Source organism: Propithecus coquereli, unplaced genomic scaffold (assembly GCF_000956105.1).
Source record: "Propithecus coquereli isolate 6110/MARCELLA unplaced genomic scaffold, Pcoq_1.0 Scaffold40, whole genome shotgun sequence".
Taxonomy (NCBI): Eukaryota; Metazoa; Chordata; class Mammalia; order Primates; family Indriidae; genus Propithecus; species Propithecus coquereli.
The window spans coordinates 4,038,835-4,057,313 of record NW_012149730.1 but is presented as its reverse complement, the minus strand read 5'-3'; the positions used below and the strand labels follow the sequence as shown (position 1 = coordinate 4,057,313).

At 38.7% G+C, this 18,479-nt stretch overlaps 1 protein-coding gene across 1 annotated transcript in view; it reads right to left on the bottom strand.

Annotated features, from left to right (window-relative positions):
• Positions 1 to 3,205: 3,205 nt before the first annotated feature.
• The window catches only part of CMSS1 (cms1 ribosomal small subunit homolog (yeast)), a 358,453-nt gene continuing 343,179 nt past the window's right edge, over positions 3,206 to 18,479 (bottom strand). Inside the window, exons 5-10 of the mRNA XM_012652856.1 lie at positions 15,169 to 15,228; positions 13,773 to 13,875; positions 9,745 to 9,805; positions 9,215 to 9,302; positions 4,931 to 5,019; positions 3,206 to 3,460 (exon numbers count right to left, since the gene is read on the bottom strand). Coding sequence (XP_012508310.1) covers positions 3,377 to 3,460; positions 4,931 to 5,019; positions 9,215 to 9,302; positions 9,745 to 9,805; positions 13,773 to 13,875; positions 15,169 to 15,228 — 485 coding nt within the window. The 3' untranslated portion in view covers positions 3,206 to 3,376. The remainder of the gene's footprint in view (positions 3,461 to 4,930; positions 5,020 to 9,214; positions 9,303 to 9,744; positions 9,806 to 13,772; positions 13,876 to 15,168; positions 15,229 to 18,479) is intronic.

The window sequence follows — 18,479 nt, the reverse complement described above, 5'->3', positions numbered from 1 at the left end:
TCCAACATTGGGTAGGATCATACTACGTAGATAATGTCTAGAAAAAGGGTCATTGTAGTAATGAACCAATAAGAACAGCGTTTCTTAGGCTTTTTATAAAACAACAAAACCAAACTAACTAAAATCCCAAGCTAAAAGGGCTTCACAGGTAGGGGTCTCCAGAGAAACAACCAATAGGAGATTATGTGATTATATATATGTATATATGTGTGTGTGTGTCTGTGTGTGTATGTGTATATATATGTGTACACACACACGCACAGGTATAAAAAAATTAAGGAATTGGCTCACAGGATTATGGAGACTAAATCTGCAGAGCTGATGTCCCAGTTCAAGTCTGAAGGCCAAGAGGCTGCCACAGAACCAGGAAGAGCTGACGTTTCAGTTAGAAGGCAGAATTCCCTAGGGCGGGGTTGTAGGGGGAGATTCATCCTTTTGTTCTATTCAGCCTTCAACTGACAGGGTAAGGCCCACCCACATTGTGGAGGGCACCAATTTAAATGCTAATCTCGTCCAAAAACACTCTCACAGAAACACCCAGAATAATGTTTGACCAACTATCTGGGTATCCTGTGCCAGTCAATTTGACACATTAAAATTAGCCATCACAGGTAGTAAGTAAAAATATTTCTAGGGCAATATTCTTGAGAGATAGCCAGATATACATGTCACAGGTACTTTTATTTATTTTGTATAATATAGGTACTTTTATATTCACCTCTTTCTCTTTTCTAAATAAATCTACTTTAAGTATATAAATATACTTCATCTGCTTTGCTTTTCAATATTTCTAGAACAGGGTTCCTCAACCTCAGCACTACTGACATTTTGGGCCAGATATTTCTTTGTTGCGAAGGCTCTCCTATAGGATTGTAGAATATTTAGCCTCATCCCTGGCCTCTATTGTCCGTTTGGGAACTACTGTTCTTGATTGGTATCAGTATGAGTTTGTTAACAGCTGTTGCATTGTGGTATCATTAGAAATTTCAGTGTGATTTTTTTTAAGTGCTTGCCTTCATTTTTCTTTAACCCCTGTGTAGATAGCCTTCTCAGGCATTATCAGACATTTTGTGTATTTGGGGTTGCCTTATATTTCATGGTCTTTTCCTATTAACTGTTGGGATGAAAATATACTAAATATGAGCATATAATCAGGAAGTGGTTATATTTGTGGGGGGTACAATCACACACACATACTTACATACACACATAATGTTCATGATGGTCTCATTTTTTGGTTTTGGCAAATCAATAGCAGCTTGGTGGACTGGTTTGAATTCTGACAGCACAGATTACAATGTCTTAATTTGCAAATCTGTCCTCTTATACAATCATGCTTGATGTCCCACATTAATCTAAGACATGTCACTTGACAGGAAGTTAATGCCTGCATCGGGAAAGTATGTGATCCATTTTCTTACCATTGGCCAAGAACATCTCACTTTTTAGGGTTTTCATCCCTTTAAGGATGAAAATAATAGGGTTTTTAGCTACAGCTTGAATAAATTTTCATTTTATAGGGCCCTTTTTTCTTTTTCCTTTAACTTGCTGGGTTCTAGTCCGGACCCTGGAGGATGGAATCCATTCCTTTCCTCTGTGAGTCCGTGTGTGTGACTTTCAGCCCATGTAGTGCATGAGCAGCAAGTCTCTGGTGTGCCAGAGTGTGTGATTTGCTGGATTTTGGTTTGCTAGCCTGCCAGGCTCATTTAAAATTTCACAAAATTTGAATGTGGAATTTATATATCAGTAATGGCATCTGTTTGCTGTATATGCCTGAGTCTCCAAATGGACAACTGAGAGTCCTGAAATGAATATGGGAGACCTGGGTTTGACTTCTGGTTTTGCTACTTAAACTAGAGTATGTCCCTTCTGAGATTCAGTTTCTTTGTCTATAGTTCCTTGAGGACTATTTCAATGATTAAACATGAGAGACTATATGTAAGTGAAAGCTGTAAACACAGTGCTTGGTAGAGAGTAGGTAGCTGATCATCATTTTTAAAATGAGTTTAAAAAGTGAATTTGAGCAACAAAATAAAAAACAATACTATTGCATTATAACTCATAGGATAAAATAAATACCAATGAGTCCATATTGATATAAAGTGGGGAAAAGGGACAGGTCTTTGTTACAGAGGACTTCCAATTAATAATTGTTGATGGAATGAGGGAAATAGAAAAATCACTACAGTAATAACTGTTGCAGGCAAGAACTACCAATGGTTGCTAAAATTAGTGGGCAAAAGTTTGAGGAAAAACGGATATTTGCATAGCTTCAAAGAATCTCCCCCAAGATAACGGAAATTAATTACAAAGGGAAACACAGTAACTCTATAATGGAGAAAATTGGCAGACACCACCTTACCCAAGGTGATGAAGGTTGACATCACCAGTAATAAGACACGTTAACATTATATACACCCTGATATGATGCATCCAGAAGGACATATGACTTCTGTGGTATTCTGGCCCCAAAATGTGTAACTTCAATCAAATGAGAAAACTATAGACAAATACAAATGGAGGATCATTCTGCAAAATACCTGATGAATATTCTTCAAAAGTATGAAGGTCATGAAAGACAAGGAAAGACTGAGGAATTGTCACCATTCTGAGGAAACCAGAGACATGACAACTAAGTGCAATGTGGGATCCTGGAATAGAAAAAGACATTGCTGGAAAAACTGGTGAGATCTGAATAATGTCTGTAGTTAATTGTATTGTATCAATGTCGATCTATTAGTGTTGATGACTGTATTGTGGTTATACAAGATGTTAACATTGGGGACGAAAGGGGAAAGGGATATGGGAATTCTCTATACTATTTTTGCAACTTTTCTGAAAGTCTGAAATTATTTCAAAATAAAAAGTTAACAAAAAGCAAGTAAGACAGCTGTAGTTATATTGCTGTCTTTTATATGTTTACAAAGTGCCACATAGACTTGCAGCTCTTTCCACCGCTATCACTGCCCCCTTCCCGTTGGGATCAGGCTTCACAGTTTACAGATCTGCTTCACGTATGTGTACCATCTCATGGAACCCTTGACAATTCTGTGAGATAGTCCCATTTCACAGCTGATGAGACTGAGGCTCAGAGAGGTAGGGGGCTTGCCTAAGGTCACCCAGCTGCTCTTTCCCTCGTCTTGCACAGTCACATGAGAGGCCAGTTGGAAGACCAGAGAGAAGAACTCACTGTGCTCAACAAACATCATACAGAAGCCAGGGATACTTTATTATACAGGGAGTTGGCGAAAGGACAAATTAACTTCTGTTAAAGAATTCTCATCAAACATTTCCGGTGTTTACTGACTGCTTGCCATGTGTCAGAGTCACTAAATAAGATGCAAATTCTACTGTGAAATTGAATCTTCATTAGGACTCAGAACAGGCCCAGCTTCAAAGATTCTGATTTGCACAGACTGAGTACTCCAATTTCCAGAAGTTCAAACACCTCCTTTCTTATCTAAATGGGAGTAAAGAAAAGAAGAAGAAAAAAAAAGGTTAAGATCAAGCCAAAATGCTCTTAGTAAATAAATCAACCATCTGGACTCCCTGGTATTTACACAGCTGTTATGGCGAGAATCAGAGAGGGCAAAAGTCCTAACCCTCATTTGACTGAGAGTTGAAATATTTATATAATTAAAGGAAGAGGTACTATATAAAATATCGCTTTCACTAAAATGCCCTTTTTTTGGTAGCCATTCAAAATAAAATGCCATGCAAATTTATTTATTTATTTTAAATGACTCTAATGTGTGCTTTCTGTAACCCAGATCATATACAATATTTCAATATAGTATTTTATTGCCTTAGTTAGGATAACTGCTGATAATGACATCAACACAATAAAAATAACATGGGTGACAAGATTTTTTTGGATACTATTTCTCATTATTATAGTTAGAAAACTAGTAGATTAGTCAGATTTAACACATAATAACTGAAGTCATCAAATATGGCCTCATGTACCTGACATCGAATTGATTAAACCAGTTTTTAAAAAACCTGTTAATTCAGGAGACAGAGTGCATGGCTCTGTGTGTGAGTGTGCATGTGTGTTTAGAGAACTCAGCAAACTGTCTTTTAACCTGAACTGATATCTGATATAACTCACTGATCAATTATAATCCAGTTTGGTCATTCTGGATATATAGCTTTCTGTGGTAAATGAATATATTCAGTATGTTTGGAGAAGTAATTCCAAGCATCTTTGATAGTTACTGCCATAATTTATTCCTGGTTGGTGACTGGCAACCTTTTTTTTCCCTAATAGCTTCTATGAAGCATCAGGATAGATTGAAAAATTAGCCCCATGATAACATGGTGGGTGGCAAAATCAATTTTTCACATTATGAGCATAATGGATTGCTTTCATAAATATATAATGAGCTAATGTTGTGTCCATAAAGGCATTTAATCATTCAATTCTAATCCACCGAGACACCAAAAAGTTTCCCTACCACACAAAAACAAAATATCTTTCTGAGCTAAGTAAGTGAGTTTTGGGGAATGTGGAGATGCTGGCAACGAGGCAAGTCTGCCCGTGCTCCCCGCACCCCAGCCAAAACTGCCACATAAAGATGAAAGGCAAAAATGAGTGTGTCCATAAAGAAAGGCACCAGAAAAGTGCTGAATCCTTCAGATCCTATACTGGACTCAACAGTCAAGTACAGATGTGGTCCCTAGAGGGGAGAGGCCATTGTCATTTAATGAGCAATGAAGCTGATTCCTGTAAAACATAAGGAAAGGATACAGTTAAGTGTAAAAGGATGAGGTGGCCTCCACAATTGTGTTACCTCAGAGTTAAAAGACAGATCACTTCAAAAGCTAGATTGTGCTGGCGCCCCATGTCAAAGACTTCTATTACTGTGTTTGAACTCAAGTTCAAATTGAAAAAAAAAATGATTAAAGGCAATTGCTGATTACACGGTACCTCGGGAATGTCCATCATTCTCCTCAACTTCTGATCTCTCCAGTTCCAGTCAAAAACCAGAAACTTTAAGGGGTTCAGATTAAGGCCACCTGAAAGAGAGAGGAAGAGAGTTCATGCAGTAAAGACCTTATGACATAAGCTTATTAAAATGATTTTTATTCTCCTGGTTGCTCTTTGCCTGATTTGCTGTCCTCTCCCCTGGGAACTAATGTCTGCACGGTAAGGCCTGCCCTTCCCTGATGGAAAACAAATGCGGCACTCAGAGTCTTGCTCTTCTTCTAATCTCATTACTGCTTCTGAGGAAAACAGAGAAGCCGCTCTTGCCAAGCTCCTCACATGCTCACGCGCTGGCCAAGGCTCCAGCTTTCGTGAAGCCCCGAGGTGCAGTCTCATTTCTGACAGGGATTTGATAGGCTGTATCCTGCAGTGGAGGGTTGTGGTCCTTCAGAGGAGTTGAGTCCATCGAGTCTGCAAGACTCTGAGGAGATGAGTGGGGAGAAGGATGAGGACAGAGCTGGGTGATTTGTTTTAGGCAGAAAAGGCAGTTAAGATGAATGGACTCTGTTCAAATTCAGCTGTCCTTTGATGAGGCTGGTAAATCACTTAAGGACTCCATTCCTTCTGTATTCCTTTCTATCTAGAAGACAATTTTGGAATGTGCAAGCTGCAGAGGACCTCAGGGATTGTCTGATTAATCCTCAGAGGTCTCGGAGTTGGGCACACAGTCAGTTCTTCCTCTGCTTCAAGCTGTCATCTGTCACACTTGGAAACAATCCCTGAAGGCTTCCTCTACCTAAAGCTCTTCCTGTCAGCTTTCCCCTGTGGCTATTAAATATTTTCCTCTCTGCCCCAAATACTTTTTTGGGCTTCATATAATTAAAATGTCTCTTATTTACAACTCTCTTCAAAATTAAAATAAAAATGGTACAGGCAACGGCTTGATAATCTGTTTTTCCTTAAAAGTAACTTAACTGCTGATGGGAGAGCAAACAGGTACAGCCTCTCTGGGATGAAACAGGGCATTATGTAATAAGAATTTTAGAATCTTACTATTTGATAAGATCATTTTCCTTTTGTGATATATCCCAGTAAAAACATCAGAAACATGAACATAGTCACTTGCAAAGATGACCACTGCAGTATTATTTATAATAGCAAAAAGTTAGAAACAACCCAAATATTCTACCATAATAGAATTACAAAAAAAAATATATAAAAATGTATAGAAAACAAAGACTGAAAGAAAATATATTCATTGTTAACAAACAAGAGATTATTTCAAAGTGACTTATTTTCTTCTCTGTACCTTTTCATATTTTTCAAAGGCACATATAGTCAGGCAATACCTCTTATTATTAAAACAACAATTCTGTCTGTAATTGTACGGATCCCAATGCCATGGTATATCTTTTGATGTCTGGAAACTCTTCTTACATATCAAACATATAAACACCTTGTTAAGTCACAAACAGCTACATAAAATGAGTTTGTGTCACTGGTGCCACTTTTGTTAGATTTTCTGTTTCTAGAGTGCTGGGACTATTCTCTTTAAACACTTTGTATATAGCTTAAACCCTGTGGTGAAAGAATATTAAACCATTCATCCAATCAGAATCAGAAGTAAAAGTTATTTTCATTAATAGTATAAAAAATCAATGGCTCCTTAAATGATTTTTTTTCACATGAAATAAGCCTTCACATTGAGTTCTCACAACTCTGTAGAAATCTAATTTCAATAGTCTGGATAGCCTCATTTTCTTTCTTCCTCTCTCTTTTAAGTCCAGAGAAGAGTGGTCCTGTTTCATGATGGTGTCTGGTGACACACAAGCAAATCTGGATTCCAGAAAGGAAAGAGGTGACTCTTTAGCTAAGAGCTGTAGGAGAGGGAGGGGCCAACCTGAGAGTCCATCCCTGGCCTCTGCTGATGCCCAGCCAATCTCTCCAAATCTTGTCTCACAGGACTATGGGTGCCTCTTCTTCTGTTCCTTAATTTTCTTCTTTTTTTCTTTTGAGACAGAATCTCACTTTGTCGCCCTGGGTAGAGTGTAGTGGTGTCATCATAGCTCACTGCAACCTCAAACTCCTACACTCAAGCAATCCTCCTGCCTCGGACTCCCAGAGTGCTAGGATTACAGGTGTGAGCCACCATGCCCAGCCCTGTTCCTTAACTTTCAATGCCTTCCTATGTCCCCAAGACAAAAATCCAAACTCCTCAGCTTACTGTTTGAGGTCCTCCCTCCACAATCTGCCTTTCTTTCCAATTGAATCACCTGCTATCACAGCCCACAAAGTCTCCAAGCAAGAAAGTTGGATTCTTTAGTAATAATAACTAGTATTTGTTGAGTGCTAAGAGTGTGACGCTCACTGTGCTGAGCTCTTTATTGTCATCTTATTTTCTTAACAGTCTTTGAGGTAGGTACCATTACTATCCCTATCATTCAGATGTAGAAACAGGCTTAGAAAGGTTAAATAACTTGCCAAGGCCACAAAGCTATTAAGTTGCTGGACCTGGGATTTGAATCTGGGGGTCTGAGTCCGCAACAGGTGCTCTCAGCCTCAACACTGTGTTGCCTACTCATTGACTCCTCTTGATGTACCACATGTCTCTGCCTTCTCTCTTCTCCCATTCATGGATGCTTTCCCTGACTCTCCTGGCCTATTTCAATCTTTCCATACTTCAAAGATCAAAGACCCTTCCCTGCAGATTCAGGCCACCATAACAATCTCTCTCTCACTGCAACCCCTGTAGCACTTCCTAGTGCTCATTTGGCTCTTGACATTTACTGCCTCACGTTGTGAATCTCAGTTCATGTACATTTAGCTCTTCGACTGGAGCAGGAGCTCCTGGAGGTGGAAAAGGCTCTGGAACCAGGATGTCCTGGATGGACAGACCTTGGGAGGGGCCACTTAACCCTCTGAGCTTCAGTTTTCTCTCAAGAAGTAAGAATGTTAAGCCTATAAGGATGCTGTAAATGAGAAAACATATGTAAGGTTGTCTAGCATAGCACTATGTACAAGTAGGAACTCAAAAATCTTTGTTTCCTTTCCTTGTCAGGGGCTGCCAAATTTGTCATTTCTTTGTATTTGCACAAAACTCTGCATATAGTCGGTGCAATTAAGCCCAGATGATTTTCATATAGAGAAAAACACCAGTCTTAGCTTTTGCTTGCTTCCTGGCAAATGACCGTCTCTATACTGAGTTACTGTAATATTGATGAATACATTACCTTTAGATATATAAAATAACCCAGGAATAGCTCCAGACAGTTATAAAAGAAAGTTCTATGACTACATTAAATAAGTAATTTTGGAATGAGTATTAAGAACATATTACTAAATCTGTCTGGTAGGTAGAACAGGTGATAAGATCACTGGCAGCAGGTTCTTAGGCTACTAGCTTTGAGAAAGTCAACAAACTATAAAAATCCACTGGTGGATGTTGTCTGGAATACTTTCTGGGTAAAACACTAAAAGAGAACTGCATTTGGGGAGAAATATTCCAGAATATCTGTATTACACCCATAGAAATGGCATTTTTGTTTCAATATGTTTTATGTATCAGCCCTCAACCAGAATGGGAGTCCTGGGGAACCAAGATTCCACTAAGTGAGAGGCAAATGGTCAACACATCCAGCTTTATATATTCCAGAGGCTGCAAATTGGTGGAATGAAGGCTGCATGCATCCACTAACCTGCTCGTAGCAATTGCAATTCGAATGTGTTCATGTGGCATATGTACTTCAGTTTGCCACAGTCCTTATCAGTCCCTACTGCATTATACTTGCTGCTTGGTTTCAGAGACTAAAGGCTGTTCCCAATTCCTGAATGAACACAGAGGTCTGGTTTCTCCATAGCCCAAATGCAGTTTTTTTTTTTTTTTTTTTTTTGAGACAGAGTCTCACTGTGTTGCCCGGGCTAGAGTGCCGTGGCGTCATCCTAGCTCACAGCAACCTCAAACTCCTGGGCTCAAGCAATCCTTCTGCCTCAGCCTCCCGAGTAGCTGGGACTACAGGCATGCGCCACCATGCCCGGCTAATTTTTTCTATATATTTTTAGTTGTCCAATTAATTTATTTCTAATTTTAGTAGAGACGGGGTCTCGCTCTTGCTCAGGTTGGTCTCGAACTCCTGAAGCTCAAACAATCCACCTGCCTCGGCCTCCCAGAGTGCTAGGATTACAGGCGTGAGCCACCGCGCCCGGCCCCAAATGCAGTTTTTGAGACTCATATGGGGGTGAGGCAAACTCCCAGCTCTGGGTAAGAGTACCACTGCCTTCTTTTCGTACCTTGTTTAATAAGTTCTTTAATTCTCCCTGGAGTTCCTACACCCAGGTGCACCACACGCTTCTCCAGCAATTTTACCTGCTCCTGGACCTATTCCAAGATGGAAGGAAGAAAGAAAAGAGTCGTTAAGAAAGTGCAATCATAGGCCAATTTAGAGCATTTTATTTCAAAGCTAAGAAAGTTAAAAGCAAATGGAGCTACTCTCGTTTAGGGTCAACTTCCAGGGCAAAGAAGAACATCTCCCAGGAAAATCAGTAAACCCTCAAAGAATCCAGGGGTCAAACCTCAGCTTCTATATAGGAATGGAGCATGGCGGAGTGACTACTGTTGGAGGGGCGGGGGTGGGGGTAGGTATGTGGAGGTGCAAAATTCAAAGAAAACCAGAATGGTTAAGTATGTCATATAAGGAAGCACCAAGAAAACACTTTCTAAGGAGACTAGGAGAAGAGGTTGAAGGGAAAAGACTGAGGTCTGGGAGTAGCCCTTAGCGATCACTTATATCTCCCATTAGGAACCATGGGCCCTTGCTTACCTTTATGTGTTTTGCAAATAATTTCATAACTTTGCTGTCTCCTCTGAATGCTGTCATTGACCTAATGAAAAGAAACAGATTAACACTTAAGGAAACTCACTCATTCTGGGCCATATTGACTACTTAAGTATTATGTCTAGCTTTATTCAAAGAATGTATGCAGATGGATGTGTATATATGTGATATGTATGTGCACATACACACATACACAAAAAGGTTCTGAGATTTTCAGGTTAGCCTTGCAATGAAAGTGGGGTGGCCTTTTATTCAGGCACATATCTGGGCTGGCTTCTGCCTCTCATATACAATGTTAACCATACTTAGGCTTCCTTCATCATGGAAACACATGGATCTGCCCTTCACTTGTAATACACAATTCCTGCATGTCAGGTTCCTGGCAAAGAATTTCTCTTCCACCTCTGCAGTGTAGTTCTCATACAAAATTTAGTTGCAAGAGATATCTTAGAGCGATGATGTCAGCCTGTGCTCTCTGAAGCCCAAGGGCATCTACAAAGGTCTGTGGCTGCTGTGAGGGGAAGCGGGGGTTGAGCGCACAGGAGGAAGACGGAAGGCTTATATCCTTCTATCAGAGCAGTGCTACTTTTATCTACTTTGTACACTGAGCTTCTCCGTAAAATTTTATATGTGGAAATGCTTTTGCCATAAAGAAAGAAAAGAAGGAAGGAAGGGAGGGAGGGAGGAAGCAAGGAAGGAAGGAAGGAAAAAAAAAGAAAGGAAACCAGTGACGCAAAGGACTGGCTGAGCTAGAGCTGCGAGAGCAGGTGGGTGTTATAAATGAGTGAGGCGCTGTGGGAGGCAGGTGTGAGGGCACTGGAGAGCTCGTGCCCTGTAAAGTGTGTGCCGTTGTAGAGGGGTCGAGTGGTGCTCAGCTCAGCCAGTTATTATGATGTGAGATCATGGGCCCAGTGTTACAAGACCTGATTTTTAGAGAAGCCAGAAATCTGGATTTTTATATGTGCAATCTGATTTTATATATGGGCAATGCATTCAAAATTTTTTTAGATACAAATACTTGCGGGGTAAACTCAGCTCTTGGACAGTTGATTTATAAGCTCTAGCCTACATGTAGGACAGGCAGTCCATTTAGTTTCTAGGTATTCAACGATCTGGATCTATCTACATCAATCCAGACTGCCAGCTCTGAGGGTCAAGACCATGCTGGCTGTTGCCTTACACACCTGCCTTTCCTACCTCTGCTTTGGCAGCAGGTCCTCAGCCTGCTCTATAAACAGCCACGTCGCATCTTCCGTGCAGTGTTTTTCTTGCAGAGATGATACTAAGGGTGCTGCAACTATGTCCCAGTGGGAAAAGCTATATTTCTTAGGGAACTTTTTTTTTTTTTTTTTTTAAATCCGGAGAATGTCATGAATCTAGCAACTGATGTCTCCCAACTTATCCTGGCTGCTGGAAAGTGCAGGCCCATGGTCGGGGCCACCTCTGCAACTAAGTAGAGCTTTACAGAAGTGATCTTGAGCATCAGGGTGGCTTCACCTGATTTTGTGGTCTTTATTTTTTTCTTTGCTTCCATTTTCACTACCTGTTTTTATTTGCTGTGTGTATTTCTATATATGACCTAAAATTTTGTTTTGAGAAAATGTGGGTATTAATGAATGATCTTTTAACTGATATTTGGGGACAGAACTAACAAGGAAATACTACTTTCCTTCACATATCATTATTATATTTTGAGAAATATTATTGACCAGTAGGAACATGTGAGTTTGCAAAATAGTAAATCATGGTATATAAGTTTTGTTGCATTCAAGTTTTTACTTACACATAACCTTTCTCCATGGCAAGGTTAACTAGGAAGACAGTTTAAAAACTCGTGGCTCTCAAGAGAACAGATGTTCTTACAAAAGTTAGAATTATTAAATATTAATCTTTATGAATAGGGCTTGTTCTGCCTGCTCAGAAATCACTTTTTGCAAATCACCTAACCTTGAAATGGATCATAATATTATCGGGGACACAGAAAAATGCTGAGAATTGGTAAATGGAGTGTGACAACACAGTGCTTTTATGCCCCTCGGAAAGGAATTTATGTATAGTAGAAACTCAAATCAATTTGACAACTTGAATTTAAGAGGCTACCTCCAGGCCAACCTCTTTGGCATCAGTGTTTGAACCTGAAATGAGTTCTGTGGTAGTTTTAAAAGCACTGAAAAGTCAATGTGAACTCCTGCGATTTTAGGACCAGCCAGTATAGATGCCAAGAAGCAGCTGGAGTCTTGGAGATCAATTATGTATAGAGGAGAAAGAGTTGAGGGAAACACTTCGTTTTACTGGGAAGGCATGTGACACAATTTAATGTGTGTACTTAGGTGGGGAAAGGAGGGCTTGAAAGACAAAGTTTAACAATCATTTTTTCCTAAATTCGTGATTAGATTAGTTCACTGAGAAAAAAAGATGCTAAATAACTACTCAATGTCTACATTTGCACATTAGTCTGTTTGACCGGGTTCATTTTTCTTCATGACTTGGATTTTCCTTTGTTTTGTCTCCTGTCAAAGCCTGGCCCTGAGCCTGGCCCCCAGAGAGAGCTGTTCCCAGTGAGTCCCACTTACTCGATGGCTCTTTACTGAAAGCTGAATGTTACCACAGACCTAGTCGAAGCCTTTTTGTTTATTCTACAAAAACTACAGTAAATAAAAAGGTATGTGAAAGTACTTAGTAAAACACTGACAAATTATCTTTAAAACATAATTTTTACATTTAAATTTTGGTCCATTTGGAATTTATGTTGGTATAAGAAGTAAGATATGAATCCAACTTTATTTTTCCAGATGGCTACTCAGTTGTTCCAACAGCATTTATTAAATAACACATCTTTCCCTACTGATTTCTGATTTGTCACCTTAGGCATATGCTACATTTTCATATGCATTTGGGTCTATTTCTGAACTTTCAATTTTGTTCCACTAATCTGATTTGTCATGCATGTGCCAGTTCCATACTGTTTTAATTACTGAGACTTCTCTTTATATATATATATACATATATATATGTGTGTGTGTGTATATATAAAAGGTCTGTCCGGAAAATATCCAGCCACGTAATATATATTTTATTAACAATGGCTGGATACTTTCTGGACAGACCTTGTATATATATTTGTAATCTGTAGGGATAGAATCCTCTCAGTATTCTTTTTCGGAATTTCCCCACCTATTTTTAGTTGTGTATTTTCCCATATGAATTTAGAATTAGTTTATCCAGTTTAAAACACAATTTTTTTGCAATTTTATTAGGAATCTGTGAAATTTGTAGATGGTGCTAAGGAAAACAGACATCTTTACAACATTGAGTCTACCTATTCAAGAATACAGTATACCTTTTTTTTTTGTTGTTCAAGATCGTCCATATCCCTTATGTGATGTTTTCTGTACATAGATTTTGGTTAAGTTTATTCCTTGTTATTCTGTCTTTTCTTGTTACTATTTTAAAAGTCAGATCTTTTCTTCCATTTTCTTCTTCTAACTGGTTGTTGCTGGGATGATCTCCCTGCTTTTACCTTTGCCTTCCACCATGTGTGTTTTCTACACAGCAGCCAAAGTGATCCTTTACAGTGATGATATGGATCATGTGACTCCTCAAAATCCTCCAGTGGCATCCTATCTCAGAGTCTTTTGTACTTCCTGTCCCTTGTACCTGGCATCCTCTTCTCCCAGATAGCTGCTTGGCTCTCTCCTTCACTTTGTTTGAGTCTCTGCTCAAATGTCATCTCCATAGAGAAGCTTTCTGTCACTACCCTTTTTAAAGTAGTCCCCGTCTACTTGTATCCCTTTGTTATGCTTTATTTTATCTTTAAATAACTTATCATTACACCTGATATTATACTGTATCTTTTTTGTTTATTATCTGTCTCGCCAACTGCAACATAAATTCCATGAAGGCAGAAACTATTTTGTTCATTGCTGTATCTCCAGCACACAGAACATATTAGCTTGGCACATTATCAATTACTCAGAGCACATTTACGAAATAGAATAGGTGGAGCTTCTAACCTAATGAGCTCCAGGGCTCGGATGGCAGAGCTGCAGATGACCAGCATCAGGACCGATTTCTTCTCGCTGTGGTTTTTCCGAAGTTTTACCCACTTAGGACAGACTTGAAAAAAGACCACAAAAAATTATTCTAAATATAGCAAAATTGGCTCCCTAAAGTTGAATATTCCCCAATGAATTCTTTGTTAGTGTCTAAACATAATAAAATGTAATGAGCACTGTTCATTATAATTAATTATAATTCTATTTTCTGGTTATTGTAGATATTAGATTCAAAGAAAATATCATTCATTTACAACACAAAACACATAATATGCCAAGTACCTAAATGTGACTAGTTTTAGAACTAAGTAAAACAGTTTGGAATAATACATTTTTAATATTTTATGTTTCATGCTTAAAGATAATTGACTAAATAGGAAAAGAATTCTTGTTGAATAATGTTAAATTTTACAGGGACACTCAACATAAGATATAAAATAGAACATTTAAATAATAGTAAACATTTATTAAACATTGACACTATACTAAGCCCTTCATATACATTTTATTTTCTAGTTCTCATAAGATAGTGAAGTCGATTCTATTATTATCTAGATTTACATTTGCTGAACTGGATGCTGAGAAAGGTTTATGAACTCAAGTTGAGTGTCATCAGAATTGCTTACAGTTTGAAGGAAGAATGGTAAATCTCTACATCTAACTTTTTCGTTGCTGGCCACAAATAATGACCACTTGATATGAATAATCTAGTTATCCCTGGCTACACATAATACATATTGAAGAGATCAAACTAGATTGTCTTCACAGTAGTCATGATCTGAATTTTTATTTTTTTGAGATAGGGTCTCACTGGAGTGCAGTGGCATCATCATGGCCCACTGCAACCTAGGCTCCTAGGTTCAAGTGATCCTCCCACTGCATCCTCTGGAGTAGCTAGGACTGCAGGTGTGCAACACCACACTTGGCTAATTTTTCGTAGAGACAGGGTCTTACTATGTTGCTAAGCCTGGTCTTGAACTCCTGGCCTCAAGTGATCTTCCAGCCTCAGCCTCCCAAGTGCTAGGATTATAGGTGTGAGCCACCGTGCCTGGCCATGATCTGAGTTCTGAACATGTGAACACAATTCCAGAATCTCACAGCTGGAATAGAGATCATATAGCTCCTCTTCCCTATCTTTCGGATAACAAACTTGGGTCCAGGAGAGTACTCACTGACTTGTCCCAGGTCAAGTAGCAAATCAATAGGGGATCTGGGACTAGAACCCTATTCTCTGGAGTCCTTAGACCAATATTTCTAATGTAACATAAAACAAAAATGAGACCAACACCCAAATTCTCAAAGCCGAAGTAAAACAAGAATAAATATAAATAGATTAAAATCAGAGTTTACTTACTTTCTTTTAGGTATGATGAAAGACTGTGAGTCAAATCATTGGCTTTGAGGAAACAGGAGTCTAGAAATATGAGAAACATGGTTTGTAGAGAATTTTACAAACACACACACAATCAAAATAGATGAAACGTGAATGATGTATTCTAGAATAGACTGTAAAACATTAGAGAATTGGGGTTTCATTATATTCAAGTGTTATCTAGTATTTAAAATAACACCAGCACCAACAATAACTTTTTTGAGGGGACAGGTTCTCACTCTGCAGCCCGGCCAGAGAGCAATGGCATCATCATATCTCAACTGCAACCTCCAACTCCTGGACTCAAGTGATCTCTGCTTCAGCTTCCCAAGTACCTAGGACTACAGGCGTGCATTACCATGCCCTGCTATTTTTAGAAAAATTTTTGTAAAGATGGGTGTCTCACTATGTTCCCCAGACTGGTCTCAAACTCCTGGCTTCAAGTGATCCTCCCACCTCAGCCTCCCCAAGTGCTGGGATTACAGGCATGTGCCACTGTGTTGGCTAACAAGTAAAATTTTAACCCTTCATGGAGCTGCCCATAGGTTATTAGAGCAGTGGAACAGAAACTTGTTATATCACTTCAGACTAAGGAGGCACATTTATTTTTCAAATCCATAAACAGGCACTACATAAAGGCAAAATGAAGTGGCTAACAAATCTATGTCGAGATGCTCAAACCTATTAGTCATCAGAGAAGAGCAAATTAATACAATGATGAGATAGCACTTCACACACTCATTGGAATGGCAAATGTTAGAAAGATGCATAATTGCTAAGTGTTGTCGAGAATGTGGGGTGACGGCAACTCTTGTGAACTGTAAGTGGAAGTATAAACTCGTATATCTATTCTGGAAAGTAGTAATATTAAGATATATAACCCTATAACCCCAATATTTCATTTCTGTATAAATAATGGAAAGAAATTCTTGTGTGGTCTATAAAGGCACACACAAAAGGATATTCATTCTGGTATTATCTGTGATACTAGAGTGCTTAAAGCAACCTAGATGTCCGTATCTGGGAAAATGGATGAAATATGTGGTAGATGAAAATACTGGAATATAATGTAGCATTAACAGAAGCAATGAGCTAGATATGCATAAAGCCATAGAGGCTTATCTTGAAAAAGTGTCAAGTGAAGAAAGAAACAATAAGAGGATCAGCACAAAGTCATCTAGATAAATTTTAATATGTACCTACATACACAACATGACACATTTTACAAGAATTACATAAAAATACATGCATATTTAAAAATGTACATCAACACATTAGAGCAAATGCCTATAAGGAAAGGAAAATAGAGTGTGTATTGGGGAAAAATGGGAATAATGCATCAAAATACAACACAACACAATAAAAGACAACTTAACACATTAAAGTAAAACAGGGCCTTGCCCGACCAATGATGATCATGGTCTAGCAATTACGTAGTATTAACTCTGTACCTGAGACGAATAACAAAGTAACATCATGGTTATCATTCTAATTCTTTCTATAAGAAAAAGTTTGTCTATAAACCCAGTAGAGTGTTAGGGAGTAAACTATTACTAAATGAAATGTATATTGTGACCCAGCACATATAACTCACATCATGTGAGTAACTAACTTCAAAGCTGTTGCCTCCTTTACCGTTGTGGAGCCTTTTATGGTCTTTAAAACTGTAATTTCCCAAGCTTGGATATGATCAGACTCACCTGGAAAGCTTTACAAAAGACACAGATTCCTGGACTCCCTGTTGCATAGTGAGTCAGAATCCCTTGGAGGGCCTGGGAATCTCCTTTGAGAGGGTCCTGGTGCTTTGGCTGCAGCTAGCCTACACACATTTAGGAATCGCTGATCTAAACTGCACTCCAGCTCTCAGGAGACGGCAGAGAAGTTAATTAGCTCCAGGTGACTCCAGCCTCAAACCCTAATTAAGTGCCCATGTGTATGACATTAACAATGTACAGTGTACAATATTAATTGAAAAGACATGTTCCTGTCCTACAGACATAAACAACTTCAAATCAAAACCAAGTTAGCGACTTGACAAACTAAATAGGAACAATATTTTATTATTTATATCTACCTTATGTTTATCCCCTTCTTGAGCCTGTCCCAAATAACCGATGCTATCTCCCTCCTCTCACCTAGCATAGACTTCCCTCTGTCCTTGGTCTCATTAGTGTAGGGACCAGGGCCTTTTTTCCTAAACCTTCCTATGATGCCTCGGTTTACTGTGTCTCAGAATGGCCTAATTTCTTAAATGAAAATGAGAACCTGTTCTTTCTGGCTATAACATTATTTCTAACATAATTTCCTTCTTCTCTAAACCAACCCTTGTCCATGCATTCTTGCCTAACTGTACTGAACTCTAATAAAACAATAATGTAATGGAAATTCACTATGGAACTCATATGACTCCTTAAAGGTTTTTTTCTGACCTTTAACTCTAGAATTCTAGAGAGAATCAAGGTTTGTGATGTTTCATGAAGTTATAGCAGCCCCATTAACTCATAAATCCTTTCTAAGTTCAAGTTATGCTCTAACAAAGAACTAAAAGGGAAAACTGACCATTGAGTCACAGGAAAAACCAAACTTCAGTTAAAGTTTAAAAAGTGGTTTTGTTATAACACTTGGTTCCTGTGATAGAGCAGTCAGGACGTAGCTTTCACACCAGAGGCACCAGTGTGCTGAGAAGAGTGGTTTTCAATTGCTGTGGAGCCGTCTGGGCTCACTAAGTCTAAAACTCCAGATTTTGCTCATGTGCAAACACACTCCTTCAATTCCCTAGAGGGCAATCTTCTTGGAGAAGAAACAGACAGGGGCACTCATGTCTCCAAACCCAATGTGCGTGTGTAAAAAAAGCATATCACAAAAGAATTATAAAAATCCAGGGAACAGACTATTTTTCAGCTTCTCAAGCTTCTAGAAAGCATAAAATTGTAATGGAAAAAGGAAATCAAGCTACCCTTGACTTTTCCCAAAAGCAGTATTAGATATCTCTTGTAGTCTATAAATAGTGCATCTGAAGTAGTGGCACCCAAACTTTTATGGTTTGATTTTATGACAACATCTATTTTCTCCCATCCCCACCTAAAAGAGTTATACAGCATGCATTGTAATTTGATTAATTAAAATTAATTATTATAATTTTGCAGTATCTTTTATCTTAATTATAAATATACTAAGGCAGCAAATCTCAGCTCCAGTAAGCTTAAGAATCACCTGAGGTGAGGTGATTCTAGCAAGGTTGGCCTTGCTAGAAATGCAGAATTTTGTTCCTACCTTTAGATAGTTTGCTTGAA